At 43.1% G+C, this 27,607-nt stretch overlaps 2 protein-coding genes and 1 long non-coding RNA gene across 5 annotated transcripts in view; 1 reads left to right on the top strand and 2 right to left on the bottom strand.

Annotated features, from left to right (window-relative positions):
* Window positions 1-1,159: 1,159 nt before the first annotated feature.
* Window positions 1,160-24,687, bottom strand: LOC120510959 (dual specificity protein phosphatase 13-like). Its single transcript, XM_039727446.1, has 4 exons — window positions 24,197-24,687; window positions 10,094-10,285; window positions 9,176-9,396; window positions 1,160-1,589 (listed from the first exon to the last, which is right to left on the bottom strand). The coding sequence occupies exons 2-4, from the start codon at window positions 10,282-10,284 to the stop codon at window positions 1,375-1,377; spliced, it is 627 nt and encodes a 208-aa protein (XP_039583380.1). The 5' UTR covers window position 10,285; window positions 24,197-24,687; the 3' UTR covers window positions 1,160-1,374.
* On the top strand, window positions 1,606-9,164 carry LOC120510960. The gene is made up of 3 exons (XR_005629639.1): window positions 1,606-3,070; window positions 4,908-5,028; window positions 5,306-9,164. It is a non-coding gene; the product is annotated as an uncharacterized LOC120510960 (long non-coding RNA).
* Window positions 24,688-26,048: 1,361 nt separating the features above from the next.
* LOC120510957 (dual specificity protein phosphatase 13-like) overlaps window positions 26,049-27,607 on the bottom strand; it is a 23,571-nt gene continuing 22,012 nt past the window's right edge. For all 3 annotated transcript variants that reach the window (XM_039727444.1, XM_039727443.1, XM_039727445.1), the window contains exon 5: window positions 26,049-27,141. In XM_039727444.1, coding sequence (XP_039583378.1) covers window positions 26,915-27,141 — 227 coding nt within the window. In that variant the 3' untranslated portion in view covers window positions 26,049-26,914. The remainder of the gene's footprint in view (window positions 27,142-27,607) is intronic.

Below are 27,607 nucleotides of genomic sequence, written 5' to 3'. Positions count from 1 at the left end.
CATTGCTATGCTTTGCTTAATATGTTTATGAAAGTGGAAATACCACCTGAATTCCTCTATAGATTCTGCAGGGAAATCATGTTTCCATATTGCATTATGAGAAATGCAGCGAAGGTGTGCTATGCTCAGTTAATATTTTTAATGTATGGAGGTAAAAGAAACTTCAGTTCAGAAGAAGTATATGCTTCCCTCTTTCTATTCAACATCCATGGTGCTATAAATACAAACTGCAGGGTACTTTCAGAACTGAGAGCCTTTAAGATTTCTCGAGGGAAAACATCACACCAAATTAATCTGCCGCCAAGTGGAAATTCTATATTGTTTGCATTTGCCAATGTTCTGTATGTGGCTGTAATTGCACTGAAGCAAATATCTGCTTCGAGTTCTTCACAAGATTAAATGTGGCCAATTGGGCGTAAAAGAGTAATTGAAATGCAGAGCTGCTGCTTTGGATTTGTTAGAGGCATTGCTCATTTTTGCTCTGACATGACGACACTAGGTTCTGACTTTCCATTAAAACAGGGGAAATCTGAGGAATGTGATTTCAAGCGTCGGGTTGTAAGCAAAGAGGAGGACATTTGTCTGGCACTGCGCTGCCCTGCAGTGTGCCAGTGGGCAGTGTGCCCTGGGCGTGCTCCTAGCTCCATGCGTGCAAGGGGACACCTTCCTCTCTCTGACCAGCAGAGAGGCTGTCAACAGCTGGGCCCCAGGGTGCAGTGTCTGCTTCAGAGCTTGAGTTGGCTCCTGAGGATTTCATGGTCCTTAAGTTCTGAGTATTTGCCATAGATTTGAAGCAAAAAGGACTTGAAGGTTCAGCAAGAGCCTCTGTGGCTTGTAGCAGAGGGAGCCCATGGTATGAATTGGATCCTGACTGGTGTCACCACGTCAGACCAAAGGATCATGTCAGCTTGCAAAACCTGCAGTCTCACCCTGAGCCAGCTGGATGTGAAACGTTAAAGATTTGCTTAAAAGCCTTATGCTTTCCTTTTATTTTACTAGTTTAGTCATTTTCCCTCTTGCCAAATAAATGCAATTATAAGCAAGTAAAAAGTATTCTTTCAAGTTGACTGTGCTGACTTTTAATTCTACATGAAAACGCAACTGCTCCCTGTGCCCTGCCCAACAGGTAGTTGAATAAACAGGCCCAGGTGAGCAAAACTGCCAGTTTGAATCCTTGTTTATTCCATTTTCTTTCCAATTAGTGTGCTTATGCAAAAAATACATGCCTGACAGTTCCTAACAGTTTGCTCATGCTCAGCCTTTCCCCATGGCTTCTCCATGCAGCTACAGAGCAGTCCTGACAGCATCTTTGCACTCTTCAGTGATGGCAGCATCTCTTGGGCTGGTGCCAGAAGACAAAGCTTCTTCTTGGCACTAGCAGGCCTCTGCTCCTCTGCCTGTGCCCCTTCCTAACCGGAGGTCCAAGTCCCGAAGCTGCTGGAGGAAGCCGGAGTTGGGGCAGATCCCTCTGTGGGAGCGCACAGTCTGAATGGCGGTGGCGAGGGACATACCTTCACAGATCATTAAGAAAGCCAGGACAAGAGTTGCCGACCGACTGATTCCCATTGCACAGTGAACCAGTACTTTGCCTAGAAAAAGGAGAGAGATTTGCAATTATGCCAGCAGGCCTTATGGTGGGGGTTATTGTGCTGGAGCAGAGATGGAAGCTGGTATTGGGGATGGGAAAGCAGGTGTGTACAGCCCTGCAGAGCAGCCCTGGTGCAGTTCCCCTGGTTGGGGAACATGGGGTTTTTACTGGCTGGGGACAGAAAATTTGTAATTGTGTTCCAGGATCCATGGTCGCTTGTTTGAGCTTAGCTGTCAGCCTGACAGCACACCCTTATCCTTTCCAGCCTGCCATCCGTTGTGTCCCTGCTTGCTCATGTGGAGTTTTGGGAGTGATGTATTTGCTGCCAAAGTTTCAAGAGCTCACGCTTGATGGCCGTGCTGTGTGAAGCAGCCTTGGCAGGTTACTTACTACCAGAGGGCTTGGAAACTTGGGATTTCAGAAGTGCAATGCTCAGGACTGCTCACTGCTGTTACAGCAACACTCATGGTTTTCCACAAACTCTTCTTTCTTCTTGCTTAGGGCAGTAATGCTGTCTGAGGGTGCTGACTGCTGCCCAGGCTTTTTTGCAAGTGTGTGAAGAAAATGAGCATTATCATTAAGAACAGCTGTTTGTATATGGCATTTGCACCAGCTCACTTATGCACTTTTATTTCTATAGCCTGCCCCATACCAATCACTGTCCTACCCTAATGCTTCTATTTTTCCCTGTTTATTGACCAGTAGGAAGACAATTTATGAAATGTTTTTAGTTTTCCAGAGATTTCAGTGCAAGGTGTACATCTTCATTAGGAGTTCATAAGGAGTAACATCATGAGTCCTTCCCCTGTTGCCATAAGTGAGCCTCAGGGAACACCTCCCAGGGATCCAGTGGAGTGACTCTCTTCTTCCCTCTGCTCTGCTTTTGGTTTTCCTGCTGTGATCATGAATGGAAACAGCCTAAGAAGCTCAATTCTGTATTGAAACTGCCTCCTAGGTTTCTAATGTGTGATTTTGACCCATTGGATGGGGGATGAATATTTTTAAATTGTCTTATTTGAAATTAAAGGAAGTTTTTTAATTAAAGGAAAATTTTGCTCTCAGAAGAATTCAGGTTTGTGGTCATTTTCCTCTAGATATAAACAAAAAGCTCATTCCAAACCCTGAAAATTTGCATCCTGTAAATATTGTAAAATGCTTCAACTTTCACAAACATGGTACGATAAATGAGAACTTTTTAGTTGAGAGTGAAACTCAATTGTTGTATAACTTTTCTACTCAATTATAACCATGCCTGAACATTTTCAAGCTCCCTTGTCCTTTGCTGCAATCAGATCTATTTTTTTCACAGACACTGTGGCCCAGCAACTCGGCGTTAGTAGAGTAACAAGTGATTAGAAGCAGATATGAACTTCTGACTACCAAATGGATAGCCTCCCATTAAGGCAGCTGAAGAAAATGTCTTTTTAGCATGGAAATTTCTGAACAGCTCTTCACTGGAAATCTTCACAAGTTTGAAACAAGGTATTTTCTACTTTTATAAATTTTTTTTTTTAGACTGTCACGTATGTGGTCTCTTGTTGATTCATTGTATAGCTGTACAAAATGCAATTTAGTGGCAGCACAATTTATATCCAGAAAAGATGAAAAATCAGCAATGACAATTCCATGTTACTCTGGATATGGACTAGACTATCTCAGATGCTGCTTCTCTGCAAAATGTAAGGAGGGGTAGAAAGAACAGACAGCTTTTCAGGGCGAGTTCCTTGTTTTGTTTGTGCTTACAGCATCTTAATCTCTCTATTACTAGGGAGCAAGACAAAAATATCCTTGTTGAGGATGAGCCTAGATCCAGACAAAACGTTCAGACTGATTGCCCCCATCCCCCTAGGTGTTAATTCTCGGTACTTTGTACACAGCTTTTAATCTTAAATCCCATTTTGTTTATGACAGAGTATTTATTTAGCAACCATTTTAGTTCTGACTAATGATGATGGCATAGCCACATGCTCAGAGAGGGTGAGCATGTGTTGTGAAAACCTGCTCTGGCCAGCAGGTTGAGAGAAGTGTTGAATTCCACAATGTATGTGACACAGCCACCTCTCATTATCCTGGCATGAGAAATCCGAGCGCAGCCCTAAAGATAGACATGTCTTCAGTAGAAATAAAGGGACAAATATAGTCTCCAAGGAAGTGGCAAAAACAGCTCTGGTGACAGCAGACTTGGACCAGACATCAAAACCTTTGGGGGAAGGAAGAGATTTTCCAATGTAAGGCCAGTTTTGCAGAATTTCTGTTTTCTCATCCAGATACAGTTTCATAGAATTTATCGAGATATTGATGCCCTTATTCAAGTTAAATTGCATCTATCTGTCAATTCCATTAACTTCATGTAAGTTCTTGGAAGTAAAGTCCTGCTTTTTATGGGCATATGGAGAAATGTTTTGCATCCCTGCTAAAAGATAATGCTAATTTGAATTTCCATCAGACTTCTTATTCAATGTGCTGCACTTCCATTAGCCTTCTCACCAACCTTGTAGGGCATGTATGCTATCTTCCCCAGAGGAGGCACTTGGGATCAAAATAACCCTGATCTGAGATTTTCAGAGGAGCAGGAAGGAATCAGGAGCAATTTCACTTTGAAAAATACTGCAAATAGGGCTAGACCAAAAGATTTTTGAAAAATCTTTGCTTTAGTACTTTGCAGGAGGCCTAACTGCAATGTGTTGGCAGGAATGGGAAATCCAGACATTCACCCAAAATGTGCACCCCAAATAACAAAAGTCAAGAAACAAAATGTTCTGAAATTTTTTCTTGTAATCAGAACCACTCTTTTTCACCTTTTTTTGTCTTTGTCTGAAAACTTTTGAGCTACCAGCACTCTCCAACTAAAACAGTAAGAATTTATGGTTTGAACTGCATCATAAGGGAGAAAAACAAGAAAAAAACAAAGAACTGGCTTTAATGTTAGATTTGATTTTGCATCACTATATATTTTGAAATTAAATCTAAATTTGTGCATAAACTGGATGGGGGAAAGGAGACTTGATGTTCTGAATCTAATTTTTGTAAAATTGTTTGAGTCCTTCCCCCACACCTGTATGAAGACTTCTGTCTTTGAAAATGCTCTGCCCCACTAGCAGTCTTCAACTGAATACCAAACTAAGCACAGGTATAAATGCTGAAGTTAAATATTGCCTGTTGTGTTTTTGTTGGAGGCACAGAAAGCAGAACAAATGCCAGGCTCCTGCTTGTACAGGTTGGCTCTCTATTGTCTTGTGTCTGTGTCTGAGAGAAGACTGTGTCCAAAAAGAATACACTGACTTTTCTTCCCTTTTTCTCTGGTTTATCTGCACTTCAGAAGAGTCTCTTCTATCAGCAAAGATCTTTAGAAGGTGTCTCAGCAAAAACCTGGACAAGCCCCAAGTATTGACCTTGGTCCTAATCTGCATGGTTCTCTAATCACTTATTCCCATGAGGATGTAGGTATATTATCTCTTTTACAAGTGCAATATGTATTCCAACATTGTTAACCTCTGTGCATAGTGAAACAAGGGCTATGATAAATGCTGGTACACTGACAATAAAATGACTTGTTTGTTGCAGATAAATCAGTCATGTGAAATGATTTAATTAATATAAAATTGCTCTAATGAAAGCAGATTTGAATTTACTATGCGATTATTTTTAGCAAACAAATTGAATGTTAAACTTGAGTAAGGAAACAAAAGCTCTGTTGCTGTTTGGTTCTGTTTACAGGGTCAGACCCTCGTCTCTTAGCAGTGGCTGCAAATGGGTGAAGTGACACTGTGAACCCCTGGTGACATCCTGCATGTGACCAGCGCCTGAGGCACGTCTGCTCCGTGGGCTGACTGTGGTGGGTGATTCCAGCCATTCCATAGCCCCTGGCAGGATGAAGCTGAGATGTCCCAGCACTCAGGCTTGGATCCCTGCTGGCTGCTGGAGCACAGCCATGGAGAGCAGCGTTCACAGAGCTGCCCTGTCGTGTGGTAGGCAAGGAGGTTATAACCACATCTCCTGCACCACAGAATCCGTGCCATGAGCTGTCATCTTCCAACTCTGTCTTCCCCACCCCCATTTCATTTAACATACAGTGCAAAAAGAAGCTGGACTGGTCCCACATGAGGGGACCATGGTGCAATCTTCTCTCTGAGCATGAAACAGGATCCCTTAGGAATAATGGGATTAACTGAGGAGAAGTAGGGGCACTTAGCTTCTGGCATTATTAAATCTTGCAATCCTTATTTGAAATTTTGCACCACACATCTCAAGCTACTTTTTGCAGAGGCAGACAATAACTGTCATCTGTCTGGGATTTGTGCAGAACAATAACACTGGGTTTTTAACAGCGGATTATGGATATTCTATCCAGCTCATGCCTGCTGTAACTCTACTAACATCAAAGGGTTTGCACTAGGGATGAAGTTTGCACATTCAACTTTGTTGGCCAAATTCAAGTTAGGAAATTCAATGTTGTTGAACAAGATCAGTCATTAAAACACATAATAACTTATTGTCCTTTTGCTAATCATCATTAAATGAGCTAAATGTCCTAAACTAGCCCTTGCTTTCTTGCAGGATGGATTCAATTTGGCTTAAGATGAAGCTCCAGATCTGTCACCCATAGTCAGCATCCCAGCTGCCCTCACTCCATTGGATCCAGCTGAAGTACTCTGCTCAGCAGGAGAGCTCAGCTGGGCTAATGGGCCCTAGGGGCTTGTTCCACTATTTTCTCATCTCCTGTTAGGTTTTAGCCAGGTACAGAATCCACTGCCTATTTCCTGATTAATCCAGTATCTGTTTTGTCACAGCTGAAAATAGCAAGAAGCCTACGGAGAGCTTTAAATAGTGGCAAGTCAGAGCAGGTAAGAGCTGTCATCTGCTGCAGAGTGGGAGGTCAGACTGATGTATGTAATGCACCTACAGTGAAGTCAAGCAAGAAGACCCTTTTCTCCAAAGCTAAGCAGCTTTCATAACTCCCACCAACAAGAAGGTGACAGGAGAGGGAGCCTAGCTTTTCATTTGCTCTGCTGAAGTGGAGGAACGGAAATGGCTTTGAGAGAGTCTGCCATTTCAAGCTTTTAATGGGTGGTTTTAACCTGCCTGTTTTAAACATGTTCGGAGGTCAATAAAAGGCAAAGCTCTCTACTTGGGAATCTTTCTCTCAGCACAGTCTTAGTTTAATAGTTTTCATTAAATGCTTTCATCATCTCTTTCCCTCCTCCTTTGTTAGACTTCACAAAACCCTGCTGATTTACTTTAGGTTTAGCTGCACTCCAGAGAAATGCAAATTGCACAGGTGGCCATGCAAAGGGTCAAGATTGATATTCAAGGTGTTGTCCTTTGAGCATGAGCGAGAAGGCTAGTACTTTCCCAACTCCATGTTTTTCCTTGTAGGAAAGGAGTCAGATTGTGCATCTGTTCTCTCTTGTCTGAGCCTTTCCAAACAGCTCTGTTACATGGGCAAAGAACCAGCCGGGCTGTGCTGAAGGAAAGGCAGTCAAAGAAGCAGGGATCGTAAATGCTGATGTGGCTTGGCTGCAATAGTAGTGCATGTATTGTCTAATTTCTGCAACAAAGACTATGAAAGAAGTCAGGGTGTGATGCAGCCATGACCACAATGACAGGAACAGCTCCCAAGTAGGAGCAAGTCTCTACTTCCTTTTGCTCACGCTCTGGCACCTGAGTTTTAAGAAACTGCCTTAAAAACAAACTCCTTACATCACCAAAGATAATGTTCTGTTCACCTAAGGTAGAAATCTAGAATAAATCTGTCTGTGGTGTAAAGCATCAGATTTCTTTTTCAAGCATGATGGAAATAACAGTTCTTATCTAATTCTAATGAGTACTTGAGTCTTAGTTTTAAATACGTTTGTGCCTCATACAGTCTTAACTTTGACTTGTCCACTTAGGTAAAAAGACTAATATATTTCTGTTAAAGAAAAAAACTGATGTTGGATTTGCTTGTAACAGTTAAGCAGCAGTCTTAAATGACTTCTTAACCAAGCAGTAGTACCTTGTTACATCCTGTATCTAATATGGACAGGACTCTTGTCACCTGGTATATTTTTTTTGTTATTCAATTTCACTGCTTATAATAAACACTACTTTTTTTTTTCTTCTTCTAAATGATGTAACAATCCCCTCCCTGTCTCATCCCTGCACAGGTCATGGGTATTTAGCTGCTAAATTTCTGTACCTCAGGAAATTATGCTTCCAGAACATCTTGTTTATATATTTTCTAAACTGTTGTGCTTTCCTCAAAATGATGAATGTCAGCAACAGCTGGACAGTGTATGATTAAATTTCACCTTGTCTCCATTCCCAGAACTCTACTTCCATATGGAGTTCAGTAAAGCAGTGCTAAAAGCATGGGAGCAGGGATAAATACGCCTTGAGCTGTAACTTGTTCTGCATTCATAACTTAGTATTTCGGCATGCATTTTGCAAAGCACTAGTTTTGTTTACTATTGTGACTTTTACAATTCATCTGCTGTTTTCTGTCTTTTGTCAATTGATTTGGAACTTTGCTTTTACACACACGAACAGATTTTGGATCTTACCTTTCTCTGGAGCACTGCCAATAATGACTTCAATTGCAAAAAGTGTACGCTGTAATAAAAATGGGTGAAAATCCAAATTCCCCAAATGCAGCCCTAAAGTACACAAGGGCAAACATTTTCTAACAGAACAGAACAAGCCCTCCAAAAAGCAGCAAACACACAGGTACCTAGCATGAAGGTACACTGTTTGCAGTTACTGTGCCTCCCCTTTCTGGCTAGTAGGGTGTGGATCAGATCTACCAATGCATACAATTAAGCTGGGTAGTTAGTACTTTAGGGCCCTGATTGCAATTAAAGCTCACCATGATGCAAGCAAAATGGTTTGCTGAGTATACAACTGTTCTCTTATTAAGTCACTTACTTTTGAGTAGTATCTGTACAGTTTTGTGGCACAGTCATGATTTGCTTTTGTGAAAGCTAGCCCTTAGTAGTAACGACCTCCCATTGGCCCAGGCCTCTGGTGTTGCACCTGGCATGTATTAAGTGAATCTGAGGATTTTGCGGGTTGTCTTCCTATTTAAAAGTTATACTTTTTCTAGCAACAACATGACATTATTCCAGGATGGTGATGTTGCTTGATCTCCCTTCTATAGAACTGCGTTATAGCAAGTTCTTCCCTCTTCTGTGTTTCTAGCACTTGCACAGTTTGTAGCATTATAGTTGAATCTTCTTATTCAAATATGGCACTTGCCCTTTTGTTTTAAATCCCATCACTAATTTGAAAAGATCAAATAATGTGCCTCTTCCTAGGTCAGTATCTTCCTGTAGGTAATGAAGGACACTTGCTTTTTGTCTTTTGGTGATGAATAACACTAGGCATAGGGAGAACCCATTTAAAAGCCTGTTCAGTGCATCCTTCCCTGTTTCAGGGACACAGGAGAACTACCACTAGGAGTTCAGGAGGCAGGTAGGATGCTACTTTTTTTGGGTATCTCCATCCTTACCCACATGCAGGTGGGTTGGTCTATGTCAAATAATACTTAATAACTTTCCCTGCTTGTCTACTATGCAGAAAATAACCAACACGCAGAGATGGCCTGGTTACCTCTTGGGGAATTCAGTGCTTCTCTAATGTACTGAGCAACTGGATAGAAGTGAATGCTGAGATCAAAGTTTGGGTTGTCCTCTGCTTCTACTCCGTAGTAATCCACAGGCAAGTCGCTGTAGAACTTGGGCCCAGTGTTGATGCGGAATCTCCCGGCAGCGGCATTCACCACGTGGGAGATGCCCATGCGGCTCAGCTGGGCCTTGTCGCGAGCGACGTACCTGGAACAAAGACGGGGAATTATACAAACCCTGCAACAATTATACTTGCCTGCTGCACTGCAATGCATGCTGCTGATGGTGAGTTTGTTACAACCACAGGAAGTGGTAGTGGCTATTTTTTTGACAGGTTGATCAGGCTCAAAGTATTCATCAGAATGCTTTGAGACAGAAATGACTTGTTAAGACACTAAAAGACACTAACTCTTAGATTTCCCTCTGTTTTTTCCCAAACATACGTTTAGATGGTTCTCAACTGATGGAAGTTGGTGGTGGAGATATTTCTGCACAAGCTAAGAGTTTTCTGATTTCAAGGACTTTTTCACCAAGTCACCTCTGCTGAGTATTTATCAGTTGAGAGGGCTGATGCCATCTGGCAAAGTGAGGAGAAAATGAGCTTGATCCTGTTTTACCCAGCTTTGGCATGACTGCCTGAAGTACCAATGCCACAGCTCCAGTGGGCTGTTGCAGTGTGTCACTCCTGCACTAAGCAGGAGGAGAAACCAGGATGTGGGGGATCTTCTTTTTATTCAATGCATTTTCTCTATGCTACAGCATCCTATGCCCAGTTCAGTCTTGTTCAACACTTAGACCTGTTGTGAGAGGTCCCCAGATTATTGCCTAGCTCTCTGTGTTTAAATAAAGAGTGGAAGATTTGGGGGAAAAGTTGCAATAACCTTCAGCCCTTCCTGTCTCTTACAGGTCTCCCACATAAAGGTTTGGCCAGACTTCATCCACGTGCCCCGTGGGGTGTGTGCGTGTGCAGAGCAGGCGCCGCAGCTCCTCCAGGGATGGTGTCCCAGTGCTGCTCCCACTGTTGGGCATCCAGCTTGAGGCACTTCTTATCCTAGGCCGCCGTAAGTCCTGGCTGCACAAGGAGTCCCAGGCCATCCTGAAAGGGGACAGAAGACACTCACCACCAGCCAGAGATATTTCTGACAGGCTCCTTTCTTCCTCTCACCTTGTTGAAAAGTTGATGAAAACTTCATCATATTTTTAAAGATTATTTTCTTCGTAGGAAACGGAGAAGTTCCTACTACTGTTTGGAATTCTGAATCCTATTAATAACACAGTGAAAAAGCCCAGCCCTTGATATCCCAGCACGAGGCTTCACTTGGAAAGAGGTAATGCTATGGAAAATGTCTTGTGTAAATATATCCAAGAGTGTAGAAACAAAGAATTAACATGGTATGCTGAGGTTTTCCTTTAACCAGGTAACTAGGGCTTCCTTATATATTCTTAATCTGATTTGTCTTCTAATTTGCTCAATAAACTGATTTGGACTGAGTAGAATCAGTAATGCAAAATGTTATTCACTGGTCACCTATTAATTGTCAGCTTCAGTGAGGAAAACTCTGTAAGGAGCAGTTTGTTTTTTTCCAATGGTATTTACTGGCCATACTGGTTGCCCTCATGAGAAACGTTCATGTTAGAAAAATCTGGATGAGTTACAGAGATTCCAGCTGAGCAGTTATAGGAGCACTGAGTAATTTTTTTTACTAAGTTGTTTTAATTTGCATTCCTCTCCTCTCTGCTCCCTCTAAGAACTATCCCATTTCTAGTCTTGAAGCAAGTACTTCAGTTACAAGGAGAAACATTTTTTTTAGGCATCACTTTATCTTTGGAATTACTGTTTACATATGGTATGTTTCTTTTGAAATAGTGGTTCTCTACAGTGTTAGCTGTAGATTTGAACTGTTGAGAGGATTTTTTTAAGAGGGTAATAGAAATTACATTTTTCCTAGAGTTCTGTTCTAAGAAAATCTTATACTTCTTTTCTTGTACATTCTAAAAATGACCCAAACATCTGCATTACAGAGATAGTAGGAAGTCTGTCAAGTCATGAGCCTTAGAACAGAAGCACCTGTCTAGGACGTGGGTGAAGCTGTAGTCAGTGAGTCAAAGTCTTGCTCTGGCACTGCCTGAAGCATGTATTCTGCATAAATGATTTGAAGGGTGGTTTGGGGTAGAACAGTCCAGGACAGCAAACCTGAAATCTTGCATCTTTCTGCTGAACAAATCTATTGTTAACAAATAGGTTGTATTTAAGTTCAAGCACCTTCATTGATCATTTCTTTAAAACACCAACTGTGGTGAAATGTTTTCCTAGTTTCCCACCCTGGTATTTTCTCCAGCCCTAAATTCACAATTTGGTGCAATTTTATTTTGTATGCACAAAGACTGAGCAAGAGGATCAAAGGATCTAAAGGCTAGCCTGCTGTGGGAGCTCATTGCACCTTCACATTAATGCAGTGCCTTGCTGAAGGGCAATGGAGCAACTAATTCCCTGAAATATCCATAGAAAATGAAGGAAGTGTCAGGCCACAGAATGGTCCCTACAAGTCACCTTTCTGCCCTGCACGTGGCGTGATCTGCCTTGCCACCCTGTTGCCAAGAGGAGCCCCCTGTCATTTCAGTACACCTTTTCCTGCCACCTTCATGGCAGCTCTGGCCTCTTGGACACAGTAAGATTTCACCAAGTGATGTTCCCAGAACGGTCTTGTATTGTTACAAGAGCATTACAAAGAGCTCCACTGTGGAATGTGCTCCCTTCCCAAATGTGCATATCTCCTCCAGTGTCAGCTTTTACTGGGAAAACAAAAGCAGATGTTCTTGCCCATTTTGGATGGCTTTATGCAAGAGGAGGCATGGAGGAATTCCCTACTGGAACAGGCATTTCCCATTGATTTTGTCTGCTGCTTTGACACTGGCCACCCCAGTGTCCCCCATACCAGCTCTGCCTGGCTCCTGCTGGTGATCTTGGACACTTCTCTGATCCCACACAGGAGATCTGCAGCAGAAATGGGACTTGGATTTCCTGTGCCCTGATCACAGGGCCATCTGCCAGTTCATTAAGTATTTTCAAGAATAACAACCTCCTCCAATCCTTCCCACCTCATAATATCTGCAGCAAATGTTCCCCTTTTTTCATGTACCTAATTTCTTGCAGTGTGTCTAATGGCCACTCCAGGGCACTTCTCACTCCCTGTAAAGTTGCTTGAAACTGTTTTGGTTTTTTCTTATTCAACACTCTGTTATCCTTTTCTCTTGCCCTCTCCACTTTATAAATACTTTGATTTTCCTATTACCTCAGAGGACTGAAGGCTGCTGTCAGCCTTGCTTTCCTAAGCCTCACAGGAGCTGGGCAGATACCTGTGACATACAGTGCACCTAAGGAAAAGGGCTCCTTCAAAGACTGTTTTGTTTTGTTTTGTTTTGTTTTGTTAGAATTGTCTCTAAAAGGAAACATAACTGCATAGGCTGGGCAAAAGGAGGTACTGTGTGCTCCATGGATATTTAACACTGTGGAATAACAGCCTTTATAAGATGGGACTGCTTCTTCAGAATTATTCTAAGATGACTTTCAGCTTGTGCTCATAACACATGAACATTGTATTATAGATAAGGAATTTACTCCCGTTGAAACACAGATGTGAACTGCTGCTGGTGTGTACAAAACTTAGTTCATTTTCATTCTGGTCACATTTTTTTTAACTGGAGAATAGCATCAGTTTGTGTAAACTCTATATCCAATAAAAAGAAAGGACTAGAGTTCAAATTTCAAATGTGAAATAACTGTAACTAACAGGCTGTGAATGATTCAAAATCAGAGAAGCCTCAGTAGGACTATCCAACTAATATGGTGAATATTGAATGCCCTGAATAAAAGAATAGCTTTCCACAGAAAATTTACAGAGAGAAAAACAAGACAATTTTTTTTTTCTGGATAAATGACTACTTAGTCCTGGCATCAGTCTAACATCTTAACTCACTAAATTTATACATGCAAGTGTCATTACTGAAACGCTCATGTTTAAGGAAAACAATTCTATGTAAAGTGTAATGTTTTATAAGGAACATGGATAGGTTAAAAAAAACTAGTGTGAAAGGAAAATTATTATTTGTAATAATGTGATGGCCATTCATCTAAAAAATATGTTTTTAATGATTCTCAGCTCACTTCCTCTCTACTGACTTTTTGTAGTGGGTCTAAGATGTGTGTTGTATGAACAAGCAATACAGTTTTAAAATGCTGGTTTCTGGATGATGATGCTGAATGATGATGACATGAAACATTCCTGATCTTTGCTCTACTGGAGTTGTATTATGGTAATTATTCAATTACACAGGAGAAATTTTGCCATTATATTTATATTAATTTTGAATTAGCAGGTACTGCAACTGTAATTGTATCTGTACTATGCAACAGAATTTCCTTAATTACAACTAGCAGGAGGATTGCAATCAGGGGCCTATTGCGAGCAGGTCATTCTGATGATGCAGAGTGACCCAGAGTATGACACAGGCTGTTTGTGCCACCATCCCTGCCTGCCCCTGTAGCCACCTCCCTGGACTGATGTGTGTCAGTGGCTTTGCTGCAGTTGAGTGATGAGAGCAACCAGGTCAATGGTTCCTTATATATCAACTATCCAAGGAAGAAAGTAGTCCTGTGAGAGGTCCCAGATAACACCTCCTTCTGACCAGGATTCCTGTCTGCCCAGTAGGGAATGCCCCTATGGACTGCATACACTGTAGAGGCTTTGGCTGGGTTTCAGTTAATTCAGTGACTACAGCTTTATCTGTAACAGAATTGGTGTTATTCAGTGCCATGCTGGGGAGAGGGCCTTTAGAGACTTAAGGTTCCTTTACAGGTGTCTCAGTCCTTGGAAACATATGCCACCTTTTATCCAATTTCTCCAATTCCATGACATTTAAATAAACAAAATGAAAAGGCAGTGTAATTTTACAATTTAACATTACCTTGATACAAGAGTAAGTTGTGAGGATGGTATGAAGACTGAGATGAAGCAGCAGAAAATCCTGCAGCATGATGCTGTGGTGAGTCAGGAGGAAAAAGAACTCTTGTGTCTAGGAAATTTAATAGAAAGCCTTTAAAACCTCTGCTTTAACTTGCATTTTCCAATGCCAAGATATAGGAGGGATCTGCATATACTATAAGGATGTTAATGTGCTCATTTCAATCAAGTGCCAAATATTTTAATCATCCCAGGGCCTATGTTGGCTTTTCTGTATAGGTAGAACTGAGTCGTTTTCTTATGACATTAGTAAAAATATTTCCAAGTCTTTAAATCCTGAGAACAAAGTAGCCTCCATGCTGTGTTTTCTCAAGCTGCTCTGTGCTATAACCTTGCCATCCCAGTGAAGATATCAGTCTGGCTATACTTCGAATAGACTGATTTGTGGTGGTAAAAGACCAGGCTGAAGCTCAGGGCTTGGCCAAGTAGGTCATGTCAAGTTCATGCCTATCATGTATTCAAAAGCCATAAACATTTCTCAGAAAGCCTATCCCCCGGAAAGGTTCCTCCAAGATAACGTATGTTTGAGAGAGGTTTTGTGTTGCTACATCGCCACACAAATGACAAGTATTACTGTCATCATTCTTTCTTCCTTAGCATTTAACCCAATAGTCTCACTGGAGTCATAATTTATCAATTGCTGGGAGCGCTACAAGATATAGATGGCATGAATCAAACACAGCAATGACTGAGGCAGGGCTGGCTGGACTTGAAAGCTGAGACAGAGGCAGTGCCTAGGGAGGCACAAGGTATTTGAGTAGCCAACTGTTTGTAAGAAAATCTCTTCAGCAGCTGGAGGATGTAATCTGAACAGCACTTCCAAATTTAGTGGAGGCTTCCAGACTCATAAGTGTAACCCAGCTATGCATTTAGGGCAATGCACCCACTTGGTGGGACGTGGCAAAATCCATTAGGGTGGACTTGCTCTCCACAGCTCACACAAGGCCTGTGTTGAGGAGCAGACTAAATCTCTGTACTGGACAGCTTGGAGCAGTGCAGGGCAAAAACATTCGATTTTTTTTTCCTCTTGGTACTGCATTGGTGAACATTTTCTGTCCTAACTTGAGAGCAATTATGATGCTTCCCCACTGTCAAAGTAAAATTTTCTCTGTGTGCCCATCCAGGGAAATCAGCAGCTACATTTTTGATACAAAGCACAGCTCAAATGTAAGGAAGAACTTAATCAACCCATCCTGGTTCTCAAATATGCTGAATTTACCACCATTTCCACTGATGTTATGGATTGCCAGGCCTCAGAAACCTCAAAAATGTCTAATTTTTTCATAGCATGTCTGTGGGCCAGGCTGTAGTTCTCAAACTTAATGGTCTTGACTGTTTCAGGATGTACATTAGCATGCAGGCCCCAAGGCAGGGTGGCCTTGGAGGTTTTTCTGTGACTGCAGTATAAAATATTCTCTTGTCATCAGCTAGTTAGTACATTTGTATTTACCAACCATGTGTGCAGATCCTGACAGTGGCTAGACAGACTCAGCCATCCTTTGATGTGCAGCAATGTTGTACCAAGTGTACAAAACCTGGCCACCTGCTGATTTTGCTAACTCTTCTGGGTCTTGAACGTATGTTTACTTTATTCTTTAGCCATGGGAAACCAACTCTGTAGAGTTATAGCCCACATGGCAACTTTGAGTGGGTAAGAGAAGTGAAAAATATGAGCAGCAAAATTATTTTTCCCTGATACATCCTTCCCTCACAAAATGCAAAACCATGGGTTGCTGTACCTAGTCACATAATTGTAATGTGAGTGGGATCCTAACCATGTTCATGAGTCAAGACAGAGGCATGGACAGAATCTGTGCCAGGCAGAGGAATGTACATGGAATATACTATACAGAAACCATGGCTGATAGGTAGCACCACCACAAGGATTGCAGAGATAAGAGGTGATTTATCCACCCCAAGCTCTTCTGTGGCCTCTTCCTCACTGAAGCTTGGGTATATTTTGTTTCTGAATTGGACTCTTTATTTACTAGTTACAAATCTTACATGCTCTTTAATAGTGTGCATTGTAGCTATTTAAAGCTGAGCATTAAACAGGCCCAGACACTGTTAACAATCTGCATGTTACGATATATTCTTTTGTGTAACTGCTTGTTACAGCATCAGCTATTAGGAATTTATTACTGGTGCATTTTAGGTAGTGCTTTACAGTCATTTAATTACAGCTATCTAGCAATCATTACATAAATATGCATTGAGAGCAAGAACCCCAACGTAAGGTGACCCAAAAGGCTTTTACCTGCCAAGACCAGAGTTTGGCCCCTCAGGTGGCAATGATGTCATTGCATGTGCAGGGTAATAGAGTTTAAGGCTGTACAGGGAGCTGTGTTCCTCCCAGCACTAGGTGTTCATGAAGTCATCAGCTGGAGCAAGAACACTGTAGAGCTCTAAGGACCTGAACCTGGCTATTGGCAAGCAAGAGCAAGTAAAGCAAAGTCAGTTCCCTTCCAGCCCTAGCCCAGCAAAGATGTGAGTTTTGGCTGTGAGCACAGTTCAGCTGCAGAACTGGGCCCTCTGGAGCCCATTGGTACCTCTGCTCCCAGCTGCCAACTGCATCCTTACACCCATTAACCCAACCTGATCTAACAGACCAGCAGACACACTTCATACAACCCAAAGACACAGTAGCTGGTCCAAAATCATCTCCCACATCTCCATGCTATTTGTGACTGCAGCACCATGCCCACATTTGAGAGTCTCTCTAGCTCCAAGCCAGGCTACTGCTCCTACTCAAATATTATTGCTGGTGTCCTCTCCTGCAATGAACTTCAGCCATCAGACTTCACTGTCAGCTCTGAGAGCCTCCAACTCCTTCCTCCAGTCAATACTGACACTTTTCACTACTTTTTAAGAAAACACAAATCCCAATCTAGGGAATAATAGCACTAAATAGTTCTTAGACATGCTAAGAAACACTCCTGATATCATGATGCTTGCACTTCAAGACAAGCTTACCTAAAATGGAGCTTTTCTGTGTTAAGGCTGGCTCTTCTTGTGGGCTCAAGAATTGCTACATCACTTTATCTCTCTTCCCTCCAGCAATAACACATTCGGGGTGATAACTGGTATTCTCTGAATTGGTAAACTATGTTTTTCCTCCTAAAAGCACCCTCAGAAGCTTACTGAAAAGTTGAAGGATGAAACATTTCTGAAAGACAGGCTGGCAAGTTGATGCAGGTTGCTCTAAATTAGGAGCAACATGTGCCACTTTGATTTTCTCTTGGAGCTGCCAGTCGGAACCAGCTGGGTTGTCTGGCTGACACTGGTTTTTTGGTACAACTACTCCAAAGCCCTCACCCTCCCTGAGCAACACAAATCCTAACTGCTTTTTCATGGCTTGTAGCAATGCTTTACCAATATTTGCTGCCTGCACTTGCAGGGAGCGCATGTCGCTCTCGTTACTGGATGATGTCAGTACAGCATGACCCTGGGGAGAGGAACAAGCTTGGATTTATTCACAGATAGCCTGAAATGTGCTGAGTTTGTTCTCTGATGCAGACCTGGTGGCCTGGAGGCTCACCTTTGCAATGCTCTTCAGCCTCACACTGTCACTGTGTGGGAGACAGAGCGTGTTCCTGCTGTAGCACAAGCACATTCTCTGCTCCATCTCTATGGCTCTTTGGGATGAAATTGCAACTACCACAGAGCCCAAGTCCTACACTCTTTCATATACAGTCTGCTGTGTAAGGGGTGTTGATTTGGGCAGCACAAGTCCAACTGAACACAACGTGAGAAAGCCAGGTGGGCTGCTGGGTGTGCTGCATCAAGCTTGGGCAAAGAAGCACAAAGTGTCACTTGGGTGTTGTTTCCAGTCTCAGCTATGGTTTCATTCTTCAGATTTACTCCATGTTATATATGCCTAATCTAGCATCATCTAATTTTCCCAGGTCACCTTCTAAATTACCTGAAGTCACGTTTCTTTCCTGCTTTGGCAAGGTTTAGAGGCCAAGGATTTCCTGTGCTGTGCCTTGCACAAAACCCCAGTTGGAATGCAGTCCCTTAGGTCATCATCCTGTGGCCCAAGAGAGTTTAGCAACCCACATCTGAAGGTGAATGAGGCTGCTGTTAACAATAACTAATACAGCAGTGTCCTCCAGCCCAGAACTGAAAACATCAGGCTTCAGAATTCAAAGAATCTCATTACAAATGAATGGTTTCTGCCCCAAGGATTTAACCAAAAGGATGGCACAATGCAAAGCCTTTCTCCCCTGTGACTAGCTCTGGTATGTTCTTCTATCTTACAAACAATATATTGCTGCCTTTTCTTTTTCTTTTCTTTATTTTTTCTTTTTTCTTGTGTCTCTTCTGTTTGAGGGCATTAGAAGTTTCACTGCTCTTTGTTCTTGTCCTGTGGTCTCTACCAGCACCACAAAGACACTCTATGCTACCCAGCTCAGAGGAGAGAGCAGACACTTATCCCCTACACTGGCATAGCAGGAGGGTCGAGTAACCTGCTAGGAAGTAAGTTGTGAAACAGCAGGAGGTAGACAGCCAAGATTCCCTGGTGTTTCTTGGGCACTGGAATGCCTTTCATACATGTTATTACAGTGATCCTGTGAGGAACAGAGCTGTTCCCACTGCACAGGTGCACATGGTGAAGTTAAGCTTGATGATTTTTCTGTATCTCTCCCCAGGTCTGAGCTGGAGGCAGCTGAAGGGCAGAGTGCTGCCAAACAGTGGTAGTGATAGCTGGACCTGAGTGAAGAGCTGTCCTCGGGTTTAATGTGGGCCAAAAGCCTTTACTCACCACTAGCAGGCAAAAGGCAGCTTACAACAGGAGGTGAGTAACCATCAAGGCTGGACTTGCATGTTCTTGGGGACAAGGATTTTAGGAATGCTTTGGCAGACATTGACTTCAATACTCAAAAGAAAATTCAGAACACAAAAAATCAAACCAAGGACAAGAAACCTTTTTATCACTGTGCTCCCGATACCCTTCTTTCTGTGCTTGCAAAGTCTTTTTTTTACAGTTATTAAAAAAAATAGTATAATCTGTTATTAAATGCAGGGACATTATGGCTGTCCCTGCATTTTTAAAGCAACTGTGCTGTCTAATTGATTTTTTATCTTTCTCACACCCCAGCCTCTCTGATCTGAGACTTGGTAGCAATTTGATAGCCATGGCAAGATGTGGAGAGGTCTGGAAGGTTAGTTCCAGTAGCCTGTATTTCACACCAGTGTCTTCTGGCAGAAGGATAAACCACAGACAGAGCTGATTGCAAGTTCCTGTGGCCCAGGTTTCTGGCTACAAAACTGGGAAGGATAAACACCTTCTTAAGCACTGCAAGACAGAACAACAGAAAGGAATGGAAATCTGCTCATAATGCAATGGCTAGAAGCAATCCTGCTGGTTTGTTTTATTCCCACCATGAGAACTATGGTCAGTCCCAGTGCAAGCTTGGCCACCTGTCAGATCAAGTTTGCGAACTCAGGCTGATAGGAATTTGACACGCTCTTGTCTTGGAGCATGCTGGTATGATCAATGCAAATTCCTCCTACAGCAGTGACACAATGTGTACACTACCCATGCAGTCACAGATGCCTCTCATAAATCATTAAAATACCAGCTAGTTCTCATCAGATCCTTTGAGTTATAACGAAATACACTATTTGAGAACTAAAACCAGTAAATCAACTTAGTACAGAGGTCAGAGTGAGACTGAACACAGCTGAAACTTCCTTGCTTATGTGTGTATAGTCTAAGAGATGCAAGGGAAAGAGATGAAATCCCAAGTCAGCTAAGCAAATTGCTTTCTTCTTATTGTAAAATCTTGCTACTAAGTCTGTGGAGGGGAAAAAAATAGAAATTCATCATATTCTGTAGCAGAGCTGATTTGAGGTCTAGAATTTCCCAGCAATTGTGTTAGCTCTTGGGATTATAGGTATTTCTGATAATTTGTCCTCCAGGTTAACTCTTACCATTTTTCTAAAACAAACTAGCAGTTAAAAATATGTTCCCCAAATGTCATAGATCACCCACTACAAAAACAGAACATATTTTCTTCCATAGCATAGCAAACAGGTTACTTCTAATTAAAAAAAAAAAAATCAAATCCTATTAGAAGGCAGCTGTTGTGGTTGCACTCTTCAGTACAACCTGGGACACAACAGGAACCTTTGTGAAGGGGAGGCTGCAGTGCCCAAGTGCTGGAAACCCATAAGTTTGTGTGCTGGGGTGCTACTCACAGATCCAAATAACTGATGCTTTCTTTTCTACATGGAAAAGGCTGAGGGCCATCTAAATTTTTTGAGTGTTATCTGACTCAGAGGACAACATGGTATGGCATATGGCCAAGCCCTACTGCCAACAAGCAGTCTGGCCACCATAAATGGTATCTGTCAAAGAATCATACTGAAGGCTAACTTCCCCATTTATGCTATATTTGCATGTACATTTTGTTTTGTATTTTATACTTAAAAGAGTAAATTGTTAAAAGTAATCGTTTCTTCCCTCATGGCAAAGACAGTCTGGAGCAGGGGATCCTGCTCTGCTTAGGCTGTGTCATTCTCAGTACTGCTGAGTACTTCCCCATGTTTACTTTGTACTTTTCCATTAAACCTCTCTGTCCTAAACTGGACAGAGAGTTTTTAAAGCCCATACAGCAGAGTAACTTGGCATCTGAGTTATACCTATGGAGCCATATTTCCCTAATGGTCTGCAGGGAAGGCTCTCAGAGGCCCAGTTGTGGTAGCCTCCCTTCAGTCACAAACATCATCAGAACAGGACTTTGCTCTAATCCTCTGAAAGCTTGTTGTTCTGGGCACAGGCTTAGCTTTTGGGAGGTGCAAGTCATATGAACTCTTGGGGTTCATGCTGGCAACTCCTGAGTTAAAACATCTGGTGATGCAAACCACTAATGGTGATGCAAAGCAGTGATCCAGAAAGTCCCCATAAACCAGTGAACAAAGTCTCTGTGAGTCACTGGCTGTAAATAAAAGAACTAGCAAAAACCAAGGCAGTAAGTAACAGGTGGGGAACAGAGTGAAACTTGGCCTATTTGAAAGATGCACCAACAGCTTCAAACTGGGTGCATGTGTGGAGCAAGATGGATTAATATAGTGTTTTATTTCTAATTAAACCTCAAGCAAGTCTCAATGTCCCTCAAACCTGGTGGCGAAATAGTTGAAACATAGAAGGAGAAACAATGATCAGTTTCATTAGAAGTGCAGCACAGCTTGGTGTGGGAAGTTAATGAAGATTTGTTGGTCAACAACAATCTCCCAACTCACTTAACAGGCTCTCCATTTAATTTGTTCTGCTATTGCAAATGTGAATCCCCAAAGTCAGACTCAGCTTTCATGGCTCTTGTAGTCTCTGCAGTGTCAGCAGGAAGCACAAACCAAAGCCTTAGAGGACTTGAGCAATGTATATTTCTCTTAACGAAACCCAAACCCAGGTGACATTTCTGGGAGAGAGGAAACAGGAAATGGAGTCTCTTTGGGGGGCAGGGGCTTTTCACAACACTCAGAAACTTGGCCCACATTTCTGGTCTCCTCCCTTTCTTCTCCACAAAGGGCTTGTAGCATTTTTAGACAAACTTGGATCCACTGTATGTTGTTGAGAAAACCTGCTGGGAAATTAGGTGACTCCTGCACTCCAGGGCAGAGGAAATGTGTGTTTCTGCTTTGTGTTTTTAGGAAAGTAGGAAGATGAAATTCAAAATAAAACACAACAGATGGGAATCTCACAGAGACAGACACTGGGAAATGTTTAGACAAGCTTTGTTCCCAGTTCTTGAGCTCAGAATTTAGCCACTAAGCTGCAGAGAGACTTCAGAAAGACAATGAAATGCATTTTGGCTTCAAATACAGTTCCTCCAGATTCCAATGAGAGTTGTGCACGTGAATCTGAAGGCAGAGTATAGCCAGCAGTATGGGGAATAGATGTAATATGAGAAACTCTTATGCTATATTATTATAGTCTGAATTGTTTCCATCATTTTGGTTTAAGTAATTCCCCACTATCCATCTCTGAAGTGCAAACAGTACAGCCTTGATGTGCCCCAGGGAAAGGAAGCAAACCAGCCTTTGAATCTTTACCCAACCTTACTGCTCATATTTTGCTTTCAGTGAGTAAGTGTTCAAATCCTTTAATACTTCATTCCCATAAAAATATATTTACCAGGGGTTTTTGTGGCAGCAGTGAGGCTGTGTTTATTATTTTAGAAACACCACACGACTGGCTTTAGAGAAAAGACAAGGCAGGAGCACGGCGTGCTGCAAATCTATCAGAGAACAGCATGTTTTCCACCTGTTGAGGCAGCAACCACAGTAACAGATGCACATAATAATTACCTGTACCTCAAAGGCAGCACCAAGTCCTGCACCTTCTGCTCCCCACCTAGCAGACAGCTTGGTAACAGAATTACAAAAGAGGAGCATTGAGACAGAATACGTAGTGCTTTGTGAAGAATGAAAAAGCAGCTCTTATTAAAAAGAAACTGGAAGGTGGAAGATGAGAAGGAAAGATCTGAGGCACCATGATGCTAAAAGAAGAGTGGAGCTAAGGAACTCCAGGAGTGTATCCTCTTTTTAGCATGACAGGCAGGTTTCTGCTAATACCCTTTCCAAAGCTGCTTTCATTTGTACTCTCAACATCAGAGCTAATTTCTACTGACAAATAGGTGCCCCACACCCCTACTGGAGCCCACTGCTTCCCAGAGATGGATGGTTCTGCAGTGGCAAGAGGGGCACACAGGATAAGGGCCTTGAGATCTCAAGAGACACCATGAATGACCATGACAGTGTGCCAGTAGTGTGTTCCTGTTTCTCTCTTTGCTGCCTGGCACTGGGATTGTGCTGGAGCTACATTTGCCCTTTTGTTTGCAATTCCCCCAGAGCACCCAGTGTAAGAAGGGCAGGGGACAGTACGGGGAGAAAGGACACATGGCAGGCAAAATATTTTGGTCTTTCCTGCTTAAGTGCTGAGGATTGTAAAGGTCTTTTTCTCCTCTTCCTCTGGCTACCAAAAGGAAAGTGGTGGCATTTGGCTGGGTGAGGAGGACTTGGCCTCTGGAGTGATTTGTACCATGGTAGCTCCTTGTTGCACAAAGGAACAGATCCTTCCTAGAAAGGATTTGTAGGGGAAATTATCTCAGGCCCCATTTAATCTTGACAGAAGAAGATGATGAGAGGACTGTGTGCTGAGTTGGAGTTTTCCTTTGAATTCCTATGGTGTTGAAGGCAGCACTATAAATAGCCACACTATCCTTTTTACCCTGGTACAATTCTATCTCCAGCTCCCCATACAGACAGCAAGTCTTCTGGTAGGTATTTAGCAGGAATTAATTTAACCCAGTCTTCTCCTGTACTCTTTTACTCCAATCATCACAATGGCTTCCACAGCCATACAAGCATATTTCCTCAATAAAAATTTTCTGAGGAAGACTGCTGACATTAAAAATCCCATTTCTGTCTGAAAATTTGATCCTAGTTATAAATAATCCATAAATAGCCCAAACTATAAAGAGTTAGTATTAAAAAAAAAAATACACCTCCCCCCCCAAACTCCTTGCTCTTTCATTTTGTTTCTCCCACGTTTTGTTTTTGAACTGCACAGCATTTTATTCATAGTCTGTTTCACATTTTCTCCAGTGTAACTGGCTGGACAGTCTCTCCTTTCCTAGTATCGACTTGTGAACATCAGCTGAGAGGAAGGAAACCCACATCCAGTGTTTCATGGCTATAATCTTAAAGACAGATCCGTAAGAAATTTAAATACAAGCCAGACTGGTATTTAAATAAAATGGGCTTGGTTTTTTAGCATCCTTTTCAGCGAGAGATCCTCAGCCTGTAAGTCCAGCTGGAAAGCAAACTCGAATTTCACAAATATCGGAGTTCCTGAGTACAAGGGCACAGCCGCTGCTCTGGGCTGGCCCTGCCGGGGGCTGGCTCTGGGGGGCTCACACTGCTCGGTGCAGGTCTGACCGCACTGGGGTTGCTTTGTAAACAAGCTTAAAGGTACTTGCCTGGTAGTCGAAGCTCCCGCGCTGAGGTGTCTTGGATTACCTTTGTTTCAGTAATACCACTCACTTTCCTCCTAACGTGCCACCTGCACAACAACTTTCTAGCCTTCTCCGGGTGTTCAGTTTATTCAAAGCCTATTTTTCATTCTGTTAATTGTAACCCGTATCCCTCTACCCGGTTTGGCCCCGCAGCAGCAGCGGGCTGAGGCAGCTGCTGGGGCAGAGCTGTGGAGGACGCCGGGCCCAGGCGGTGCCAGCGGCTCTGACCGGCCGGGGGCGCGGCCGGCGCCGGGACACGGGGCCTGAGGGCTGCCCCGCCAGCGGGGGGTGCCACGGCGGCTCCCTGCAGGGCAGCTGCTGCCCAGCCCAGCTGACAGCCGTGAGGGGAGGGCCGGCCTTAGCCCGTGTGGGGGGCACCCGGTCCGACCCTGCTGTGCCCCAGCCTGCCAGGCGGCGCGGCGAGACAGGGCGAGCGCCTTCCCGAGCACAGGCCCCGCATCGTCTGCCCCGGCTGCCCCGGGGCTTGACTCGAATTCGGAACAGAGCGGCCAAGGCGGGTCCGGGGCTCGGGGCTGGGTGGCAGCGCCCGGCGCTCGGCGCGGCCCGCCCGGGACCCTCCCGAGCGGCCCGGGGCGCCGCCCGCGCCGGACCGACCGCGCCACCTGGCGGCGGCAGCCGGAGCCGCGGGTGGGATGCGGGGTGGAATGGGAGGAGATGTGGGATGCGGAGCGCACCTTTGGGAGGAAAACCATGTGCGAGACATCGCAACCTGAGAAGTTGCACTCTCTGTGTTACTTTGCTTGATAAAATACTGTTTGCAGCATTTTTACCATCAGAGTAAGCTCCAGGTTTCCAGTCGTACCAATCAGTGTTTTAAAAGCGCGGTAAGTTTGTATCCTGTGAAAGATGTTTCTAGTACCCCCACTGGCTCCTCAGCTCTGCCCTTTGCTCCAGCCCAAAAATGGCTGGTTGGTTCCTGCTTCCGAGAGGGAGAAGGATAAGAAAATGTGGTTCTGCTTGAGACTGGGGGTATCTTTACAGACAGATCCACTGGGGGGTTTCCCTGACTCATTCTGTAAGTTGGAATCACTCTGTTAGATTTAATTGGTAAAGGAAACATGCACATTAAATTTTGGGTTGGGTCTGAAGCATACTTTTATTGGCTATTCCTACTTACTGAGGTTTTGTTGCCTTTGCACAGCAGCCCTAGAGCTCATGAAGTTTACTTATGCAGGGAACTAAAGCAAAGAAGTGTTCCAGTACTGCTCTACTGCTGCTCAGTAATGTTCAATCTACAGGGTTAGTCCAAAGTAAAATCCCCGGAGACATCCTTGGTATGATGGTCAGAGTCTCAGTGCCAAATACTCTGCTTTGTGCTCTGTCTCCTACAGTCTGGCCCACAGAGCAGATGTAGGTGTCACCTAAGAGCATTATAAAAGGTGCTGAGTTGTCTGTCCTGAAGGCAGAAATTAACCTTGTAGACAATACTGGAAATGGCAAGAATGTTTTCCCTTGCTGCTGTGCTGTTTTTGAGTAGCCAGCTCACATAGTGGGGAGTATTCATGCCTCTGCATTCCTGAGTTTGGTACTAGGAATACAGACTGCCATCCCCAGCTGGCTTTGGAGCTGGCTTTGTGCTGCAAATGCTTGTCCGCTGGGAACCAAAAGCCAGATGTGCTTCACATAGTTTCCAGGCAGCACTGATCCATCAGATGACAGTAGCTATTGAGTGCTCTTATGGTGGCCCAGAGACACAAAGATGAAAGCCTGATGCCTGTCAACACCTCCCTTGCCATTCCTGTGTGTCTTCAGTTTTCACTTCAGTCCACCTCGCAAAAGCAAATGCCACAGAATATGATGTTGCAATGTTAATAACCTTTTATTTTTGAGAAAGAAAATCCCAAGTTTTTAATTTTGAAGTGCCAGACAAATTTGAACTTTGTCAAATATTTTCCTGCACCAACCTTAGCTGGGAACCCACCTTCTTCTTTAGAAGCATTTTCTGCAGCATTTCCTGGATGATTTTTAGTATGGAAGATGAACAATATTTGAATGCCCTCTCAAGGAAAGGTACTTACGTGGTGGAAAAAAAGCTCTCATGAACAGCCAAAAGGAAAAGCCTGTAAAGATACCTGGAATAATTTCTTAGAATGGCTTATGTTGTTTCCCAGCTGCTCTGCCTTTAAAGAGCCTCTTACCCCAACTCAGGAGCTCCACCAATTGTAAAAGCAAGAACTAACCAGTGCCAGATTCAAGTCTCAAAATACAAAGCCTCTGAGATACAGGGAGTGAAGGGGTGGGGGGAAGGTTCATAAGAAAACTTCTAAGCATTACTGTAGCATAAATAATATGGCATCTTTCACCTCAAATAGCCTAACACTTCATAAACTGATATGAGCTCCACTAGTTGCTGAAACACAGCTATTTCTGAAGTGGAACCTGATCTCTTTCACTTTTTTTCTTTTTCTTTTTTTTTTCTTTTAAACTAGCAGACAGCAATGTTTTAAGGTGGAGAGTGGAGGATAGAGTATACAACCAATCGTAAATATAAATCTAGGAAGGCTTTGCAAAATGGAAAGATCAAGCAAAATCTACTTTTATTAATAACATGCGTCCTGGTGTCCCATAAACTTGTGTCCTGAATTTATAAATGCAGTTCATCTATAAGAGATACAGGCAAATCAAACAAGATTTTGCCCTCTTTCTTTCAGCAATACTCTCTTACAGGCCTCTGATAGCAGATGCTCCACTTCTTTTCCTCTCTTCGTTCAGTTTAATGTCCAAGTCCCGGAGCTGGCTGAGGAACCCCGAATTTGGGCAGATGTTTCTGTGAGCACTCACTGTCTTCAGAGCATCCACAAGTGTCATGTTTTCATGGATCATTAAAAAGGCAAGCACTAAAGTTGCTGAGCGGCTCACTCCCATGGCACAGTGAACAAATACCTTACCTGCACAAACAAAAGGCACAGCAAGGTGAGTGTGCTTTACCATTTCTAAAGTGAAAAAGACAAAGGGAGGAGAAAAAAAATTAGTAGAGACAAGTTAAGAAAGCACTGGTGACAATCAGTGGATCTTCATGCTTTCAGGAAATTTACCTCTCAGGTAATCTCCTGCATCTAATTTAGACCTAGATTGAAATAGTTGAAATTTTCTGTGGAAGGAGAAGCTTTCTGGGACTAAACTTGTTAGTATAGTTTTCTATGGGGGGAAAAAAAATTTGGCAGAAAAATTTGGCCCAGCCCTGACTGTGATCACTGGCAAGTCCCACAAACTCTGTGGGATAGTCTGCCTGTAAAAATGGAGTTGTAATTTACTGTATCTCAGCAGCCCAGTGTGAGCTATAACTGAGGATTTAATAAAGCACTCCAGTGAAAGCAGCAGATCCTGCAGCCAGTCAGAGTCAGAGCAAACTCT

This window comes from Passer montanus, unplaced genomic scaffold, assembly GCF_014805655.1.
Source record: "Passer montanus isolate IOZ18808 unplaced genomic scaffold, ASM1480565v1 scaffold61, whole genome shotgun sequence".
Lineage (NCBI taxonomy): Eukaryota > Metazoa > Chordata > Aves > Passeriformes > Passeridae > Passer > Passer montanus.
This window is presented reverse-complemented; position numbering and strand designations above follow the sequence as displayed.

Coding starts and splice junctions, on each gene's coding strand:
- LOC120510959 (XM_039727446.1), bottom strand. CDS start 10,284: ATGGCCTGGGACTCCTTGTGCAGCCAGGACTTACGGCGGCCTAGGATA. Junction 9,397..10,093: donor AACCTTTATGTGGGAGACCT/GTAAGAGACAGG, acceptor TCTTTGTTCCAG/GTACGTCGCTCGCGACAAGG. Junction 1,590..9,175: donor AGCACTGAATTCCCCAAGAG/GTAACCAGGCCA, acceptor TCCTTTTTCTAG/GCAAAGTACTGGTTCACTGT.